At 43.9% G+C, this 18,793-nt stretch overlaps 1 protein-coding gene across 4 annotated transcripts in view; it reads right to left on the bottom strand.

Moving 5' to 3' along the window:
• The window catches only part of MMP16 (matrix metallopeptidase 16), a 254,586-nt gene that overhangs the window by 123,249 nt on the left and 112,544 nt on the right, over positions 1-18,793 (bottom strand). For 3 of the 4 annotated variants that reach the window (XM_006112976.4, XM_075920428.1, XM_075920429.1), the window contains one exon: positions 15,553-15,701. The exons of the other annotated variant lie outside the window; for it this stretch is intronic. In XM_006112976.4, the coding sequence (XP_006113038.1) occupies positions 15,553-15,701 (149 nt within the window). The remainder of the gene's footprint in view (positions 1-15,552; positions 15,702-18,793) is intronic. 4 annotated transcript variants of the gene reach the window in all.

Raw genomic sequence — 18,793 nt, 5'->3', positions numbered from 1 at the left:
CTAAAGCTTTTTTTGTTGGGGAGGGGGAAGGGAATAATATGGGCATCAGAGCTTCACCACCTCTCATGCCATTCAAATGTAAATTCCTCTCCCCATTATTTTTATTTTTTTCTTTCCTGCAATCCCTGTATAATAGTTATCTGTCATCTGGTTAAGTTTTTTTCATCTTTCTTTTAAGAATTTATTCTGACTCAAATGAGAGAACAGGATCTATATTATAGATTATTGACTATAGTTGAAGTTAAAATATTTCCATGAAGATATAATCATAATTTTTCATTTCATATTTTCTCTTTTCTGTCACAGTCTCTTTATGTTTGGACAAGCCCAACTTCCTTTCATCAAATGGTCCACTCCAAAAACATAAACAGATTTTAATCTAAGACTCTGGGACTATCAGGGTATGTCTAGACTACATGGCTCCGTCGACGGAGCCATGTATACTAGTTTACCCAGCATAGGCAAAGAAGCGGGGATTTAAATAATCCCCACTTAATTAAAATAAACATGGCCGCCGTGCTGTGCTGATGATCAGCTGACCTGGCACAGCGTGGTAGTCTAGATGCAGATCGGTCAGCTGGGGAAGTCTAGACAGGATCGGTCGGCAAAGGTTTTCCCAGCCAACCGATCCACGTCTAGACTACTGTGCTGTGACGGATCAGCTGATCGTCGGCACAGCGCGGTGGTCATGTTTATTTTAATGAAGTGGTGATTATTTAAATCCCCGCTTCTTTGCCTATGCCGGATAAACTAGTTTACATGGCTCCGTCGACGGAGCCATGTAGTCTAGACATACCCTTAAAGTACTTACATCATTGAGCTTCCCATTAAATGTTTGTCTGCCATTCTGTCCCACTATATTACAAAGAGTAGCCATCTTAGGGTATGTCTACACTACAAAGTTAATTCGAACTAACGGATGTTAGTTCGAATTAACTTTGATAGGCACTACACTAGCGCTCCGCTAGTTCGAACTTAATTCGAACTAGCGGAGCGCTTAGTTTGAACTAGGTAAACCTCATTCCACGAGGACTAAGCCTAGTTCGAACTTACTAGTTCGAATTAAGGGCTGTGTAGCCCCTTAATTCGAACTAGTGGGAGGCTAGCCCTCCCCAGCTTTCCCTGGTGGCCACTCTGGGTACCACCAGGGAAACTCGTATGCCCCCCTCCCGGCCCCGGAGCCCTTAAAGGGGCATGGGCTGGCTACGGTGCCCGTGCCAGGTGCAAGCCTGTCAGCACCCAGCCAGCAGACCCTGCACCTGGCACCAGCCACCCGATGCCCCCTGCCCTCCCCCTCTTCCCGGGACCAGACTGGCGGCTCCCGGGAGCTTGCCCAGGACCGCAAGACGCAGGCACCCGCCTGGTCCAGTGCAGACATCGTGGACCTCGTCCACGACCTCCGCACTAGGCACAGGAAAGCGGCCGTCTAGGGCAGGAGAGCTGCCAGCCTGGCCACCCAGGAGCAGGTTTGCATGAAAATCAAGGTGGTCCACTGAGACCCCCGACCCTGAGCCCTGAGCTTACAATGGCCGTACTGGGTCAGACCAAAGGTCCATTTAGCCCAGTAGCCTGTCTGCCGACAGCGGCCAACCCTAGGGACCCTGGAGGGGATGGACCGAAGACAGTGACCAAGCCATTTGTCTCGTGCCATCCCTCTCCAGCCTTCCACAAACTTCTGGCAGGGACACCACTCCTACCCCCTGGCTAATACCTCTCCATGGACCCAACCTCCATGACTTGATCTCACTTCTCTTTAAACTCTGTTCTAGTTCTAGCCTTCACAGCCTCCTGCAGCAAGGAGTTCCACAGGTTGACTATTTGCTTTGTGAAGAACTTTCTGTTATTAGTTTGAAGCCTGCTACCCATTCCTTTCCTTTGGTGTCCTCTAGTCCTTCTATTATGGGAACTAATGAAGAACTTTTCTGTATGCACCCTCTCCACCCCACTCGTGCTTTTATAGACCTCTATCATATCCCCCCTCCATCTCCTCTTTTCTAAGCTGAAAAGTCCCAGTCTCTTTAGCCTCTCTTCATATGGGACCTGTTCCAGACCCCTCATCATTGTAGTTGCCCTCCTCTCTCCCACCCTCTCTCTTCCCCTCTCTCACCTCCTTTTCCCAGTCTCCCCCAGTTTTGTTCAATAAAGAGACATTCTATTTTTGAACACAATTGTCCTTTATTTTGTACATCAGGAAGGGGGGCTAGGGAGGGGTAAGTGGAAGGAGGTGAGGGAGGAATGGGGTACGAGCCCCCGATGGGGAGGACTGGGCTGGCTCTGCGGGCTTCTGGGGGTGGAACCTCTCCTGCAGCCCCCCAATTGCCCCCTCTCCCCAGATGGCAGCCTGTGGCAAGTGCAGCCGGTCTGATGGCTGAGTGCTGTGATGTGCCCAGTGTGGGTACTCCGGGCAATCCAAGCCAGGACTGCTTTGCAAGCGGGGCACCCCTGAGAACTGTCTGTCCGGGGTGGGGGTCGGGTCCCTTTAAGCACAGCCCTCGGCTAGCCTGAGACAGCAGCTCCATGCTCTAAGTCCTCATCTGATGCCCTGCCGGCACTGCTTCCGGCCATCCTTAACCCCGGTTCAGGGTCCACTCTGTGTGGACATGCTAGTTGAAATTAGCAAAACGCTAATTCGAACTAGTTTTTTAGTCTGGATGCGTTAGTTCGAATTAGCTTAGTTCAAATTAACTAATTCGAACTAAGTTAGTTCGAATTAGCGCTGTAGTGTAGACATACCCTTAAATAGTAACTGTAGCCTCTCAAACTAAAGAATTTGACTGAAAAATCTGGATGCTCTGTATTACATTAACCTCAAAAGTTGTGCTCCACTTTTGCAATAACCCGTAGGAGTTCAAAAAGCTAGTGTGAATTGCTGAAAAATAAAGAAAACAACATGAAAGCATGTGGAAGAAGCAGTAGTTATTCCATGGAAGGTGTTTACTTGGAAAGTTGGCTTTCAAATATTTTAAGTTTTAATAAGTGTATGTCAAAGTTATAATTATTTGGTTTCATGATCTGACTCACTTGTCCATAAGAAAGTTCCAGGTTCTAATATTCAAGCTATAGTTGAATGAGTGGTTTCTCACTTGTGGAGTAGGGGGATATTTATCATAAATAAAAGTATCAAAATCCAGACCACTGAGATTATGCAATGGAACTGAATAATCACAAAGTAATTGTCCAGCATAGGGGATGTCAACGTAGAGTTGACTATACGATTTACTGGTAAGCTTAGGTTTATCAGGTAATCTTGTTGACTACATGGATCCCCGTCCCCTTGCTGCCTCTGTATCAAATGCAGTAAGGGGGGAGAGCAGGAGTAAGTGCTGGGGGGAGCTGTTTTAAAAGCTGATTCCCCCCTGCCTTGACTGTGCTGCTGCTTCTATTAGAGGCAGCAGCAGAGTAGGGCAGGGGAGGCTGACACAAAGCAGCCTCAGTCTGCAGCAGGCCTGAGCTCCCCGCAGACAGAGGCATGTCCACACCCTATGGAACAGCCTCTGTCCTCAGCGAACCTGGACCGCAAAATCATGGCAACAGCCCCTCTTCTCAGGGGGTCTGAGTTCCCCATGGACAGAGGCTGCTCTGCATCCCACAAAATAGCCTCTCTCTGTCCATGGGGAGCTCGGCTCTCCCCTCAGACGGGCTGCTGCCACCCCAAACTGCTGCCTCTGTATCAAAGACAGCAGTGTGGGTGGCAGGCAGCCAATCTGTGCGGGAAGCTGATTTTTAAACTGGCTCCCCTTGTGGAATGGCTCCCCCTGCCATCTCCCTGCGCAGGGTGGCAAGGGGCTCCCCTGGAGTGCAGCAGGGAGCGAACTATCAAATAGTTGTGTAACAGCTAAGATTTCATGTGGTTACACGACTACTCAATTACCCAATATCTAATATTCCTAGTGCATTGCCACCATTCACATAACAAGGCACTTACTTTCTTAGTAGAATACATTGTATGACAACTTTCTATTCCATTTACTTGATTTCTATTAAGCCAATTAATGATGTAAATACTATAGTTCTATCTGCTGTTTTCTGATACCATTACCCTTATGATACCATTACTAAAAACTTGTATTCTGATTAACTTGGATAACATTTTCATTTCAGACAAGACTTTAACTACCCTTTCCATAAATTGCCTTTATCTTTATACAATGTATAATGCCCATATACATAAGCATGTTTAAGTCCACACTCTAATTGGCTCACACAATTCACCTGACCCATCATCCAATTAAAATTTAAATTATATTTACTGTATCAGTCCCACATATGGAGATAAAAAGCAGATTTTCATTTCTCCTATAGAAGCTCTTAGTCCAATACAATAGAAAGATAAATAAAAGTCTTTGTGGCTTGTCACAAAGGAAACAGTCCATGCTACTGTGATAAGAAGCACTTTTACAGATATGTTCCAGTGAAGTACTAAAGAAAACAGAACTTGTGCAAACTACAAACAGAGGTCTAACAATGCTAGTGATGTAAATTTTCAGCCCTATGCTGAAAGAATTATATGTACATTCTAATTTTTATGCACATCAATACAATGCAAATCACGGCAGATTAGCTAAATATTTAAAGACAGGAATGTGAAATACAGTGCTCCTTTCCCACATAGGTCACACTAACTGCTATAATTTAATTATTTATATATGCACACATTAACATCTATTCATGCCAAGCATTATACACTCCAGAGGAATGTTTGTTTTTGTGTACACACGTACACTATTATTTACACAACCACATATGAATCAAGGGGCATAACTTTAAGCAGCCAAGTTTGAAACCTTTTGGTGTTGTGCTTGTTACTACATAATGGAGACATATCTATGTCATCAGTATAGGCTGTTTGATATGTGCAGGCATTTCCTGCAACACATAATCCTTCATGGGAGCATGCGCAAGACTTACTCATATCACTAATGGGTGCATGGTTGGGTCAGTCTTTCCAAAGACCTTAACTAGTAACATCTCCGTGATGTAGCATAGCATGCAGTTACCATGCACTTAAACTGCAGGACATATTTATGCTATGTAAAGGAAAATACACACATATGTATACACATACACATATTGTATAAAATAGACATAAATAACAGAAAACAAGTTCTCTCACCTTAATGTGATATCACTACATCAAATGAAAGAAGCAAGGGATAAAGCAAAAAACACAGAACTATTATATTTTGTTAGAAACACTGTACAGGAAAAATCAAGTCCTGGTACATATTAAGAAATCACTTCAAAACATAGTATTTTAAAGTTGCTGTCTTTAAATCAGTTGAATTAGTCCTAAACAAAAAGGTGCCCAATTTTAAATTAGTCAGTTTAGCTATTGGAAATCAGTTCTTAATAACAAGCTTCTGAGAGGTAGCCAAGTTAGTCTGTAACAGCAAAAACTAAAAAAACAACAAATAGTTTAGTAGCAATTTAAAGACCAACAAAACACGTTGATGGTATCATGAGCTTTTGTGGGCACAATCCACTTCTTCAGGTGACCAGAGGGTTGGAAGTCCAGATCCAAGAATAAATAAGAGAAGGAGAGAAGGGGGAAGAAGAAAAAAAATGGACAGGAGGAAGGAAAAGGAGACAGTGAGTAGATAAGCATCAGAGGGATAGCTGAGTTAATAAGCTTATCTACTCACTGACTCTTTTTTTCTTCCTCCTCTCCATTTTTTTTCTTCTCCCCCCTACCTCCTTCCCTTATTTATTTTTGGATCTGGACGTCCAACACTAGGGTCATCTGAAGAAGTGGGTTGTGCCCACGAAAGCTCATGATACCATCTACATGTTTTGTTAGTCTTTAAGGTGCTACTAGACGATTTGTTAATTTTTAAGGTTTTTTTTAATAACAAGGCTGGGTCAACTGTAAGACACAGCCTGATAAACACTAAATATTTAAAGCTGTAAATTGGAAAATAAATCCTCAAAGCTATAACTGGAATGAGTTTTGAAGTTATGACAAAGTTTCAATATTCTTGTAGAGAAATTTTTTGGTATTGTAAAAGGCTTTATACTCGAGAGAGGTATTTAGTATAAAAGACAAGACCAACTGATAGTCAATGGGAATTCAAATGTCAACACTGTATCATTGCATTCTAGATTTTCATAGTCTAAATAATTTACCAAATCCCCATATGCCATTATATCTTCCATCTTTTTAAAAGTAATTTCACTTTGACATAAGATTTTAAAATGGTGTAAGTATATCAAATAGATATGCTTGTATGCTTTTTAAATTGGAGTGGCCAAATTATGACCTACCTCATCGTACCATGTTCCTGACCACTAATCTTACGTTAAAGAAGTGTGGCCCACACATTATAAACCCAAGTCTAATTCAAACTGCGGCCTTTGATTATCACATGTTGGCTCACTAGTCTTGAATCCAACCACACTTCTCTGTATTAAACCTGAGAGGAGCTTCTATTTTCTTATTTTAGTGTACATTAAGGGTTAGACTTCGAGCAAACGGACAGCACAGATCTCAGCTCAGCTATTTCTAGAACCTCAAAGTTTTAAGTGATTTCATCAATGTCCAGTGTCAACAGTCCAAATACAAATAATCAATACACATTCTTTTTATTCACAAAAGTAAATGCAGATTACAAACACTTTATGGAATACAAGTTCCTCCAAATTCTGCTTGGAGTCCATCAATGTAAATAGTGAGGAACTCCACTTAAGTCAATGAAGTTACACAGGAGTGCTTCCAGAGTAAATGAGACCCAAATATAACTCAATATATACACAGAGCACCCACAGATTTCATATAATTCCACCTTTACTTTGTAAATCTAGACAGCCTTGTATTGAATTTATCCATGATTGTTATTAAAGCTAAACAGAGCACTAACTGGACTGTGCTTCATAATCAGGGGTGGTTAGAAGCTTCCTGAGTAAACTTTGAGGCTACGTCTCACTGCAGGCTTCTTGCGCAAGAAGCTTTTTGTGGAAGAGATCTTGCACAAGATATGCCTTTGCACAAGAGAGCATCCAAACTGCATGGATGCTCTCTCAAAAGAAAGCTCTGATTGCTATTCACAGAATAGCCACCAGAGCACCTGTGCTTTTCTCAATTGGTGCTTTTTGCACAAAAACTCCCTGTTGCAAGAACTCTTGTACAAAAAGGAGTTATTCCTGGTAGAAAGAGGAATATCTACACCGCAAAAACCCCTGTGTTCTTTTGATTTACTATAAATTTCCTTGTGCAAAAACATGCTTGAATTATGGACACTCCATGGGTTTTTGCACAAAAACAGCTGTTTTTGTGTAAAAACCCCGTAGTATAGATGTAGCCTGAGTTGGAAAAGCCAAAACTATTTTGTTTTCCTCAGACAGAGCTGTGAACATGGATCACACACCATCGAGCTATTTAACATATGCAAAATGGAACAGTTCAAACAGAAGAAATTGAGAAAGGCTATGTCTATAACCTAGTTGCTAGGCACTGGGCTGTGGGACATGCTGATTCTAGTCCTCGTTCCAAAACAGATAGAGCAGGGCTTAAACCAGTTCTGCTACTTAGCAGGTAAGTGTCCTAAGTACTTCAGTGGTTCTCAACTGTGGGCCATATGGCTCCCCAGGGGCCACGCCCTACCTCTAGGGGGCCACATGGAAAAAATGGAACATTAGGTAAATTATGTACCTTTTTTACCAATTAACAGCGGCTATGAGGGGGGCCACAGAGGTAAACGAGGCTCAGAAGGGGGCCATGAGCAAAAAAAGGTTGAGAAACACTGCACTATACTATCATTTATCAAGGCAGGAAAGAGTCCCTCTTTCCCTCTCAGTTTTTCATGGACAGTTTAAAAAAAATCAATATCAATATTTTCCAGAAAAAAACTAGAGGAATGATTTGGATCATTTTTTTAAGAAGGAAAACCTTGGGTATCAAACCAAGAAGTGACAAAGCTGGGAGAAAGAGTTGCAAAGATCCACATTAGATTCAGCAACTGAAAAATAATCATTGACAATTTACCCTTTATTCCAGTGAAGGGTATTTTGTATTGTATCTTCAGGGCGGCCTTCACTTACCCTTTATTTCCTTCCCACCCCAACCTCAAGGCCCCTGCCATGACATTAAATCATTTTCCACAAGTTTCTGATTTAAATCCATTAGTTAATAGAAATCGTTCTATTAATTTCAGCCATCCCTGGATCAGGCCCTTAGTCAGCAATGATAGATGTGGTTCTCCTCTCTCCTTGTTTGAGATAGAGGGAGCCTCTGAAGATTGATGTAAGATGCTCCATTTCTTGCCAGCTGAGGGTGCATCTACAGTGCACCGTTATTTCTAGGGTTGCCAGATACTTTAAAAAAAAATTCCGAACATGGTGGGAAAAATTGGCTGAGCAAAAAAAAAAGCAGACCAAAATTGTGGAGAAAAAAAAGGCACAAAAGGAAGAGGCACTTCACCTTTAAATCACGACACTCACCGTGTTCCCTACCCCCACCAAAGGGGGAATGTTCTAAGGGGCCTTCCGTCCGAAGAAAAACAAAAAATACCGGACATTTTACATATCTGGGATTTTCTGGGTTTTTTTTTATCAGACAGAGGCCGCAATACCGGACACCTGGTAACCCTAGCGTTATTTCAAAATAACAATGCGAGTTTCTACACAGCTGTTCCATTATTCTGAAATTATTTTGAAATAATGGACGGCTTATTCCAATTTATGTAAACCTCATTCCACAAGGAATAATGCCTATTCTGAAATAGCTATTTCGAAATAGGGTGTTTGTGGATGCTCCACTGCCTCTATTTCAAAATAGCTCCTCAGCAGGGCCACTCTAAGTTATTCCTTCCCAGTGCCTCCAGGGACTCTACATTGAGATAGCATGTCTACATTAGGGAAGCCTGCCTTGGACTAATGTTGAGGATTCCCTGCAGTGTAGATGAGATGTTTCAAAATATGCTATTTCGGAATAACTATTCTGGAATAGCTTATTTCGAAATAACGGTGCAGTGTAGACATACCCTGAGAGTACTGCTTCTGATTTAGTTCATATACACAGCTAGTCCAGGTAACAGGGAACCATTTCTATGCTTTAATTCAGAAAACATGAATGGCTAATTCTCACATTTTGTTTTCATACCAGCTGCTATATCAGATACCAATATAAACCACTAGGTTTTTTTTTATATAATAGCTCAACATTTCTCTGCTCATTATCATTTCTGAGTATTAGACTGACAATTAATATAAGCAGGAGAGGTCATGGAGAAGTGGAACTCCATAATATCCTAAGTGTTCCTGCAGAAAGAGGCTTGTAGAGCATTCCTGAAAAGAGCATTACTAGAATCATGGTCTTGATTTGAAGAAAAAAAAAATCAATTACAGAACATTTCTTTCATGACCTTTGTCAGACATCACATTCTATTTAGAAACCTATGAACTATAATGCTATCACTGGTGCAGGCAATTCTGACTGTAGCACCTATACAAGAGCCCTTATTATAGGGCACTTGCATTTTAATTAATACTGTTTGGCAGAAAAGTGAATCAGATGCTTGCAGTGCTACTTTTTGGTGTAGTTCACAACTGTAAGAGACTTTGGTGTATTTATTTTAAGGAGGTGAAAATGTAGAAAACTGATCACATATGCTAACTTTTGAAAATATTGTTTGTATGTAATGCAGACTGAGGCTGTTAATGTATGGATGTCACTGTGTAAAATATTAATGCAAACTCCAAACAATATTCTTACAGGATTTATCAGGGTTACAATGTTTTTGTTTATACAACTCCTTTCTGATGGTATGTCATTACAATTTTTTTTCTTCTCCGTCCCTTTTCCTTCAAACCTCTTCTATAAAAGTTATCAGGCTTCTCAAGCTGCCTGATAAGACAAATTGCAAAACATACTAAGAAGGCCATTATGAAAACAGCATGCGAAAAGCGACAGGTAAACACCCATTATATTTTTGCATGCCTAAATATTCCTTAAGAGATATTTTCTTTCATACAAAAACAAGAGACTTTTGATGATGCTGTTTCTGCACAATCTTTCTCTGCTAATATTCCCAAAGTTAGTGTTTATCAACCAAATGCATTAGGATCTTTCAATGTTTTGTCCTCTGATGACTAAGGGTACGTCTACACTACAGCGCTAATTCGAACTAACTTAGTTCGAATTAGTTAATTCGAACTAAGCTAATTCGAACTAACGCGTCTAGAACTAAAAACTAGTTCGAATTAGCGTTTTGCTAATTCGAACTAGCATGTCCACATTAAGTGGACCCTGAACCGGGCTTAAGGATGGCCGGAAGCAGTGACGGCAGGGCATCAGAGGAGGACTTAGAGCGTGGAGATGCTGTCTCAGGCTAGCCGAGGGCTGTGCTTAAAGGGACCCGACCCCCACCCTGGACAGACAGTTCTCAGGGGTGCCCCACTTGCAAAGCAGTCCTGGCTTGGAGTGCCCGGACTACCCACACTGGGCACATCACAGCACTCGGCCATCAGCCCGGCTGCACTTGCTGCAGGCTGTCATCTGGGGAGAGAGAGCAATTGGGGGGCTGCAGGAGAGCTTCGACCCCCCAGAAGCCCGCACAGCCAGCCCAGTCCTCCCCATCGGGGGCTCGTGCCCCATTCCTCCCTCACCTCCTTCCACTTACCCTTCCCTAGCCCCTCTTCTTGATGTACAAAATAAAGATAACGTGTCTTCCAAAATGGAATCCGTCTTTATTGAACAAAACTGGGGGAGACTGGGAGGCTGGGAGAGGGGAGGGCAACTAAAATGATCAGGGTTTGGGAACAGGTCCCATATGAAGAGAGGCTAAAGAGACTGGGACTTTTCAGCTTAGAAAAGAGGAGACGGAGGGGGGACAGGATAGAGGTCTCTAAAAGCAGGAATTGGGTGGAGAGGGTGCATACAGAAAAGTTCTTCATTAGTTCCCATAAAGAAGGACTAGAGGACACCAAAGGAAAGGAATGGGTAGCAGGCTTCAAACTAGTAAGAGAAAGTTGTTCTTCACAAAGCAAAGAGTCAACCTGTGGAACTCCTTGCTGCAGGAGGTTGTGAAGGCTAGAACTAGAACAGAGTTTAAAGGGAAGTGAGATCAAGTCATGGAGGTTGGGTCCATGGAGAGGTATTAGCCAGGGGGTAGGAGTGGTGTCCCTGCCAGAAGTTTGTGGAAGGCTGGAGAGGGATGGCACGAGACAAATGGCTTGGTCACTGTCTTCGGTCCATCCCCTCCCGGGTCCCTAGGGTTGGCCGCTGTCCACAGACAGGCTACTGGGCTAGATTGACCTTTGGTCTGACCCAGTACGGCCATTGTAAGCTCAGGGCTCAGGGTCGGGGGTCTCAGTGGACCCCCTTGATTTTCATGCACACCTGCTCCTGGGTGGCCAGGCTGGCAGCTCTCCTGCCCTAGCTGGCTACTTTCCTGTGCCTAGCACGGAGATCGTGGACAAGGTCCACGATGTCCGCACTAGCCCAGGCGGGTGCCCGCCTCTTGCGGTCCCGGGCAAGCTCCCGGGAGCTGCCAGCCTGGTCCCGGGAAGGGGGGGGGCTGGGGGGCATCGGGTGGGTGGCTCGATCCGTGCCATGTGCAGGGTCTGCTGGCTGGGTGCTGGCAGGCTTGCACCTGGCACGGGCACCGTAGCCAGCCCGTGCCCCTTTAAGGGCTCCGGGGCCGGGAGGGGGGCATACGAGTTTCCCTGGTGTTGGCCAGAGTGGCCACCAGGGTAACCTGGGGAGGGCTAGCCTCCCACTAGTTCGAATTAAGGGTCTACACAGCCCTTAATTCGAACTAGTAAATTCGAACTAGGCTTAATCCTTGTGGAATGAGGATTACCTAGTTCGAACTAAGCGCTCCGTTAGTTCGAATTAAATTTGAACTAACGGAGCGCTAGTGTAGCGCCTATGAAAGTTAGTTCGAACTAATGGACGTTAGTTCGAACTAACTTTGTAGTGTAGACATACCCTAAGTGACATACTGTAATCTCGTCTCAGTGCACTGGAAATTCAAATAGGCAAGTAAATCCTTATGGAAAAAGATAAGAACAAAGTCTAGTTCTACTAGGTCCTCACTGCAGTATTTATTTTGCACCATGGGTGATGGTTGTTGGTTGCCAAATTTTTATTAACAAGTTTATTATTGACAAAATAAGCAAAGTTAAATTGTCAGATATTTCTAGATGAAAAGGAACGTGTTTCCTCTCTCAAAATGTTACAAAACCTAATTAATTTAGAAGAACTAATTATTTTCTTAGTTACGTAAATGGAGCTGACATTTCAGTGGTCAAATGGACGTAACTGAGGGCTAGCTTTGACCCCAGTGTGATGACCTTCTCACAGTATAAATGTCTGATGCGCCTTTAAATTATTCTCATGCAGCCCTGTTGAAGTCAGAGGAAATGCAGTTTAAGTAAATGCAGAACTCACCCCAAGTGGCTTGCATGTGCCTGGGAGAAAAAGACAATATGCCAGAGTCTGTACACTGTGCTTATGTGCGAATAAGCACATCATACTTTACTACCTATATTGAGGAAGACAGATGATCAAGTATCCAAGAGAACACAAAACAAAAGATTGGAAAAGCTGTGTAAGACAAATTTACTTATATCCTATGTGACATAGAATATGCTTTCCAATTTCCTAGCTAACATGCCCACTTTAATTTAGCATTGTTTGAAATTTTAGTGCATGTACAAATACTTTTCTTTCAGACTGAAGCTCTATATCTGTGGCTCAACATCCTAAAGTAGAGATTGGTGACTACCTTCCCCTGGTTTGCCGCTGCCTATCCTTCCTTTGCTGTCAACTCAAAACAGATTATGCTCCTTCTAGCAACATATACGGGCACCTCCAAACCACCACTAATACAGTTTCTAAAAACTCAATAGTAGGAGAAAGAGCTGCACTCTCCTTGTAAAACACAATCACTTTAGCTCTGCAAAGAACACAATCTATAATCACTACTCTGGAGGCTGAATCTGAAACATGTTTCTGAACCTGGCTATCTCACAAGACAGCGTACGCTTTCTGTTTCTCTTCCTAGTGCATTATCTGTTACAAGGTTGTTTAAATTCCTAAGTCTAAGGGACTTCTGACCCACTCACCTCCCCTTAGGGCTGCCCTAAAAACTGTTTTGCTTTATTGCTTTTCAGTGCAATAATGCATGTGCTAGTAGGATACAATGATTTTTCCAACCCTTCTTTGGCATCAGCAGTTTAGGTACATTCTTTTCTGAACTGCTAAGTGATTGAAAAATCATTCCTGTCAGCTGTTTTACCATGAAAGAATAACAACAAATGCCACATGGGAAGCAGGGAGCTGGGTGCAGAAAATAAGGAAGAAAAACTCTTTTCAGAAAGCTTTTTCTTAATTTTAGGAGTATGGATTCTAATGCATGTAATAAGTAATGGCTATATTGCTGTGATGCTATATTTTTCCTTTCTTGATATTCAAGCAAAATAACTTGTCTAAATAAAGAAATAAAACCCCATTGAGTTATCAGAGAGAAAAGAAAAATCATCAGGATATTTGTTACAAGTTTCCAACTTTGTTCTCTTAACTATGCACTACTATTTTTATTTGACATTGCTTTATTCCTTTATACTAGAATTTCAATCATGATGTTGCACCATGTATGTAGATATAAAATCCATTGTGGCAGTGAAATTGTATGTTGTAAAATCCATATCACTAACATTTCAGAGAGCTTGAAAAACTAGCATCTATTTGATATGAAAATGATTACCTGTGTTTATGTCACTGGAAACTGTTAAATGAATGGACCAGTGAACAGCCTGAAAGATTTTTGCATTGAAGAAGAGAAAATAATCTTCCCTGAAAATTTTCCACCAAAAGGAGACTGTTTCCCCCAAATTTTTATTCCCACCAGGATACATTTTCTGACAATTTTCTTATCCATTATAAGCTGGCTTCCGCATCTCTTTCTGTATTATCTATGAGCCTGTGATGGGGTGTACCCACCCCACACTGGTCAGGAGGGGGTTCACTCAGCCCTGAGGGCGGAGGGGGTCACACCCCCTTTAGCTTACTGGGAATGCTCAGGCTGCACTAATATAAAAGAGAGCAGCTCAGTTCAGTTGGGGCTGGCAGCTGGAAGGAGAGAACATGCCGAACCAACTCCCTGCAAGCCCCAGCGCCTACCTAGAGGCCAGGGTGCTACCAAACAGACTGGAGACCTTGAGACCTTGTTGAGTCTGGGGGAAAGGAGCAGTACCCAGAACACAGAGGGACGTGGTGAAACTGAGACCCACCAGTGAGCAGAGAAGCAGGAAGCAGCCCAGGAGCAGCGACGGCACCCGGGGTGAGTGAACCACTGTTGAGGGGTCCGCATGTTGTGGTCAGGATTCCCCAGTGACTCAGGGGCGTGAGCAAGCCACAAGAGTCAGCGTGTTGTGGTCAGGATTTTCCGCTGACTCAGTGAGGTGAGCAAGCCATTGACAGAGCCCCAGGCTGGGGTCCAGTTGAGTGGGAGGGCCTGGACCCCCTTGCTGGGGGATATAAGCCTTCCCCTTACGTACTAACTCTTGAACAGACTACTACCATAGGGTATGTCTACACTACCCCCCGAGTTCGAACTAGGGTGGCTAATGTAGTCATTCGAACTTGCAAATGAAGCCCGGGATTAAAATATCCTGGGCTTTATTTGCATGTTCCCGGGCACAGCCATTTTTAAACGCCCGGTAATTCAGACTCCCTGCCCGCGGCTACACGCAGAGTAATAGTAGTCTGAATTAGGGGCTTTAGTTCGAACTACCTAGCCCGTGCCTCGTGTAGCCGCGGGTAGGGAGTCCGAACTACCGGGCGTTTAAAAATGGCGGCACCCGGGAACATGCAAATAAAGCCCGGGATATTTTAATTCCAGGCTTCATTTGCAAGTTTGAATGACTACACTAGCCACCCTAGTTCGAACTAGGGTGGCTAGTGTAGACATGCCCTTAGAGTTACAGTGGGATTACTAAACGGTGCTGCCCTGACCATGAAGGGCAAACTGTAGACTTTGACCCTTGGGCCACAGGAGGGTTACTACTGAGCTGGGCTGCCCAGATAAAAGGGGACGAGCTTTGGACTTCAACTCTTGGGTCACTTTGGGGGACTATTGGGTGGGGCCGTCCTGTCAAAAGGGGTGTGACATGGGTTGAGCTGGGCGGCTTGAACGCCAAGGGAGTAAACAGACTCCCAGGGGAAATTAGAGACTCCAAGGGGGAGGAACAGGGCAGGGACAAGTATGCTAAGGCTGTGCTGGGCCACCCCTTCCCCCCCCCCCCCGCCTTTCAGGGACATGGTCATCCCCAGAGCCATGTAACAGAGCCATTCCCATAGTTATCCCTCCAATCCTTTATTTTTAATCACACTTCAAAACCAGAGGGCAAGGCAGGACTGACAGTGGAAATATCGCCAACTGGCCAGTTTGAAATAGAGCAGGAAAAAAAAAAGACATTTTCACTCCCCTTTTGAAAGTGCTCCACCCTTTGAAAACCCCACTCATTGCAGTTCATGTGCTTTAAAATTCCTACAGTCCTACTTTATTTTGTTGAAATATAAAAGTTTAGAGCACTTTAGTGCCAGTTACTTACTCAATTGTGTTCCTGTCCACTTTTCCTGTTATATTAATGCCATAGAACTGCTGCATGGCAGCTATAGCTGATTGCATGGTCTCTGCAGAGCGCAACACCGACATTCTGGGGTCAGTTGGTGGAAGATAGCCATATTTTTGTAACCATACCTGCAATGACAAGTACAGTTCCTATGACACAGAAATTACGGTTGAGTAAAATATTACCTAGTAGTTAGCCTCAATATCACATCTGATGAAGTTCTGAATTCACCAAACATAGATCATGTTAGTTATTTTGTAGGAAGAAATTCTTTGGGGCTTTTATTTTACCAACTTTGCTACAGATTATGCTGTTTTAAGACCAAGAGCAGTTTATATCCTTGAGCCAGTTCTCATTATTATCTGCAAGTGTCTGCTTCAATTATTTACAGTATTTGTTTATTTCAAATAACAATTTAAGCACGTATTCCTGGCTCTAGGCACTTCTACCAATATTAAAACAGACAAACTATAAAACCCACCACAAATGTGTCAAATATAATTGACTATCAGGATGATGCATAATAATATTTTCCCACTATAACAATAAATCCACAGTAGTTCTTACACACAATGGCACTGGTCTTACTTCCTCCTCCAACAGCCATGAAGACGATGGGTTTGCACATTTCAAAGAAGATTAACAAGTCCTTACTCTCATAGCAAAAACGTAGGAAGGAGGGACATGAACAAATACCAGAACCAACACCCCTTCCAGGTGAAACACCTGCCAACAGTCTTCTCCTTTGTAAATCAATGTGAATTTAGGTTATGATGCTCCTAACTGTGGCAGTATGGTACAGGATCAGAGGTGATTATTCTTGGAGGCAGAGCAAGTCCAAAACCATTTAAGGCTTTATGGCAAGGGTGGCTAAACTTACTGACTCTTCAAGCCACATATGACAATATGCAGAAGTCCAAGAGCTGAGGGCACCTGCTGGGTTTTCAGACCTGTGTCATGAGGAGTCTAATGCTGGCCCTGCTTGTCAGATCCCCTGAAACCTTCTCACAGATCCCAGGGGCCTTGGACCAATAGCTGAGAACCACTGCTCTAAACCCAAGGTACCAGCATGGCCTCCATCACCACAGTATCTGAGATGCTCACAAATCGTTAAGTGTATTCACAATATTGCCGAGGCATTCAGCCCCAATTCAGAGAAGGGAAATTGAGACAGAGGGTTCTCTTGCATCAGCCCCATTTGTGAATTGAAGGCTCTCCCCTTCAATTTATTCCACAGCCTTACCTCCAAGCAAACTTTTTTGGATCAATGAATTTATGGCTTCTACCATAAAAGAATTTCAGGCTTCGATCTCTACCTACCTAATTACTATATTATAACCTTTTACCAGGCCGATAAAGTTAGGGTGACAAGACTACACACTGTGATGCTCTGAATGTAAAAGACATCACTTAGGACACATGAGAAAGAACTATCGTTTACAACCTCTCAAATAAGCAACCACTCTAGAACAACTCCATCCACACTTGCAGGAGAGCACAGGTACATCAGCAACACTTTGTGGTCAACAGTATCAAATGAATCAGATAAAAAAAAGTACAGCCACACCTTCTCACTTCCTCTTGGCCTCATGTTAGACCATATGCCCAACCAGATAAACATACACCATCAGAAGTCCCTCTGCGTCATTTTTCGAAGTCTTGGTTATGCACACAAAGTTGAAAATCTTACTGTTGATCAAATTATTGGTGGTGATAACTTTATTAACCATTGACCGTTGAAAGATGAAGACATAGGTCATTGCCAAGGCAAAACCTGTTCTACATGAATGACATAAAATCCTCGTGTTTATCAGCAGCTCAGAAGTCATAAATCAAATAGGCTTAAACTACATGTGCCTATCACTGCCATGGTTTGTATACAGTTAGAGGAATGATGTTGAGCTGACCAGGCTCTACAAAAAGGGGAGATGTCCTACCTACCAGGTCTCTATTAGCATATGCCCTGCTCACTGCTGCCTCAACATACCATCTCCAAGTTCAAATGAAGATCAGTTCAATAGCAATGTTCTATGCAATTGATGAGATGAATACTGTTAGGTACCATCTGACTCCAACTTCCACCTTTGGGGCTAAAATTCACTTTGTACACTTTTGACCTTCTAGATGATGAGGTCTCTGAATTTCAAGACTTCTCTGGACTGTTTTCAAATACTAAAAATCCTACCTGCCCTCTACAGGAGGTCCACATCTGTTTTCAGTCTTGGATTCTCACTTCTTAGACTAGAGCTGCAGCAGCAGTGTGAAATATCAGGTAGAGAAACGGAGCATAGTCTCAGCAGATTAAAGACAAAGTCAGTGGGCTTTAAAGGGAATAGATATAGCTCCCTGAAACAAAGTTGATGGTGACATAATGGCAGTGATGAGCAATCTGAAGCCAGTGGGCTCCTTGTCTGTCCCCCTCCCTCCAAAGGTGAAGTGTTGTAAAGTATGATTTTTCTTTCGCACTTTACTTCGTTTGTTTTCATTTCCTGCATACTTCTCATACTCTCCAAGTCTTTGCTTCCCCTAGCCTGCGTAGGGTTGCCAGGTGTCCAGTTTTTTACCGGACAGTCCAGTATTTGTGCCCTCTGTCCGGTAGAAAAATTCAGAAAATACAGGACACGTGCAATTTCCGGCTGGGCGCCTGACGGAAGCCGAGTGGGAGAGCGTCTGGAAGGCGGGCCGCGATTGGTGCTGGGAGACCTGTGGTCGTGTGGAAAAGCCGGGCGGGGCAGAGGCAGTGGCTGGGACTCCCAGCCACTCCCCCTGCCTGGCTTCTGCACACAACCAGAGGCTCCCAGCACCAATTGTGGGCCAGTGGCTGCACCCCTCCTTCCCGCCAGCTCTGCTTCCCGTCCCCCTTCCTCCGTCCCCCCTCCCGTCCAGCCCCTCCAGCCTCCGATCCCCCCCAGCTCTTCTTCCTGCCTCTCTTCCCCCAGCTAGCCCTGCAGCCCCCTCCGCCTCCCGCCAGCCCCGCCTCCTGCCCCCCTTCCTCCCAGCCAGCCCCGTGGCCCCCCACCCCCTGCCTCCTGCCCCTCTTCCTCCCGTCCAGCCCCACGGCCCCCGACGCCCCCCACCAGCCCCGCCTTCCGCCCCCCTTCCTCCCAGCCAGTCCCTCCCTCTCCCCTCCCATGATCAAGTGTGTCCGGTATTTTGGGAGGGTTTACCTGGTAACCCTAGGTCTGAGGTGGTTAAGTGTGAGCTTAAAAAATGACTTCAT

This window comes from Pelodiscus sinensis, chromosome 2 (genome assembly GCF_049634645.1).
Source record: "Pelodiscus sinensis isolate JC-2024 chromosome 2, ASM4963464v1, whole genome shotgun sequence".
Taxonomy (NCBI): domain Eukaryota; kingdom Metazoa; phylum Chordata; order Testudines; family Trionychidae; genus Pelodiscus; species Pelodiscus sinensis.
Note: the sequence above shows the minus strand (reverse complement) of the source record. Positions and strands in the feature narration are given on the sequence as shown.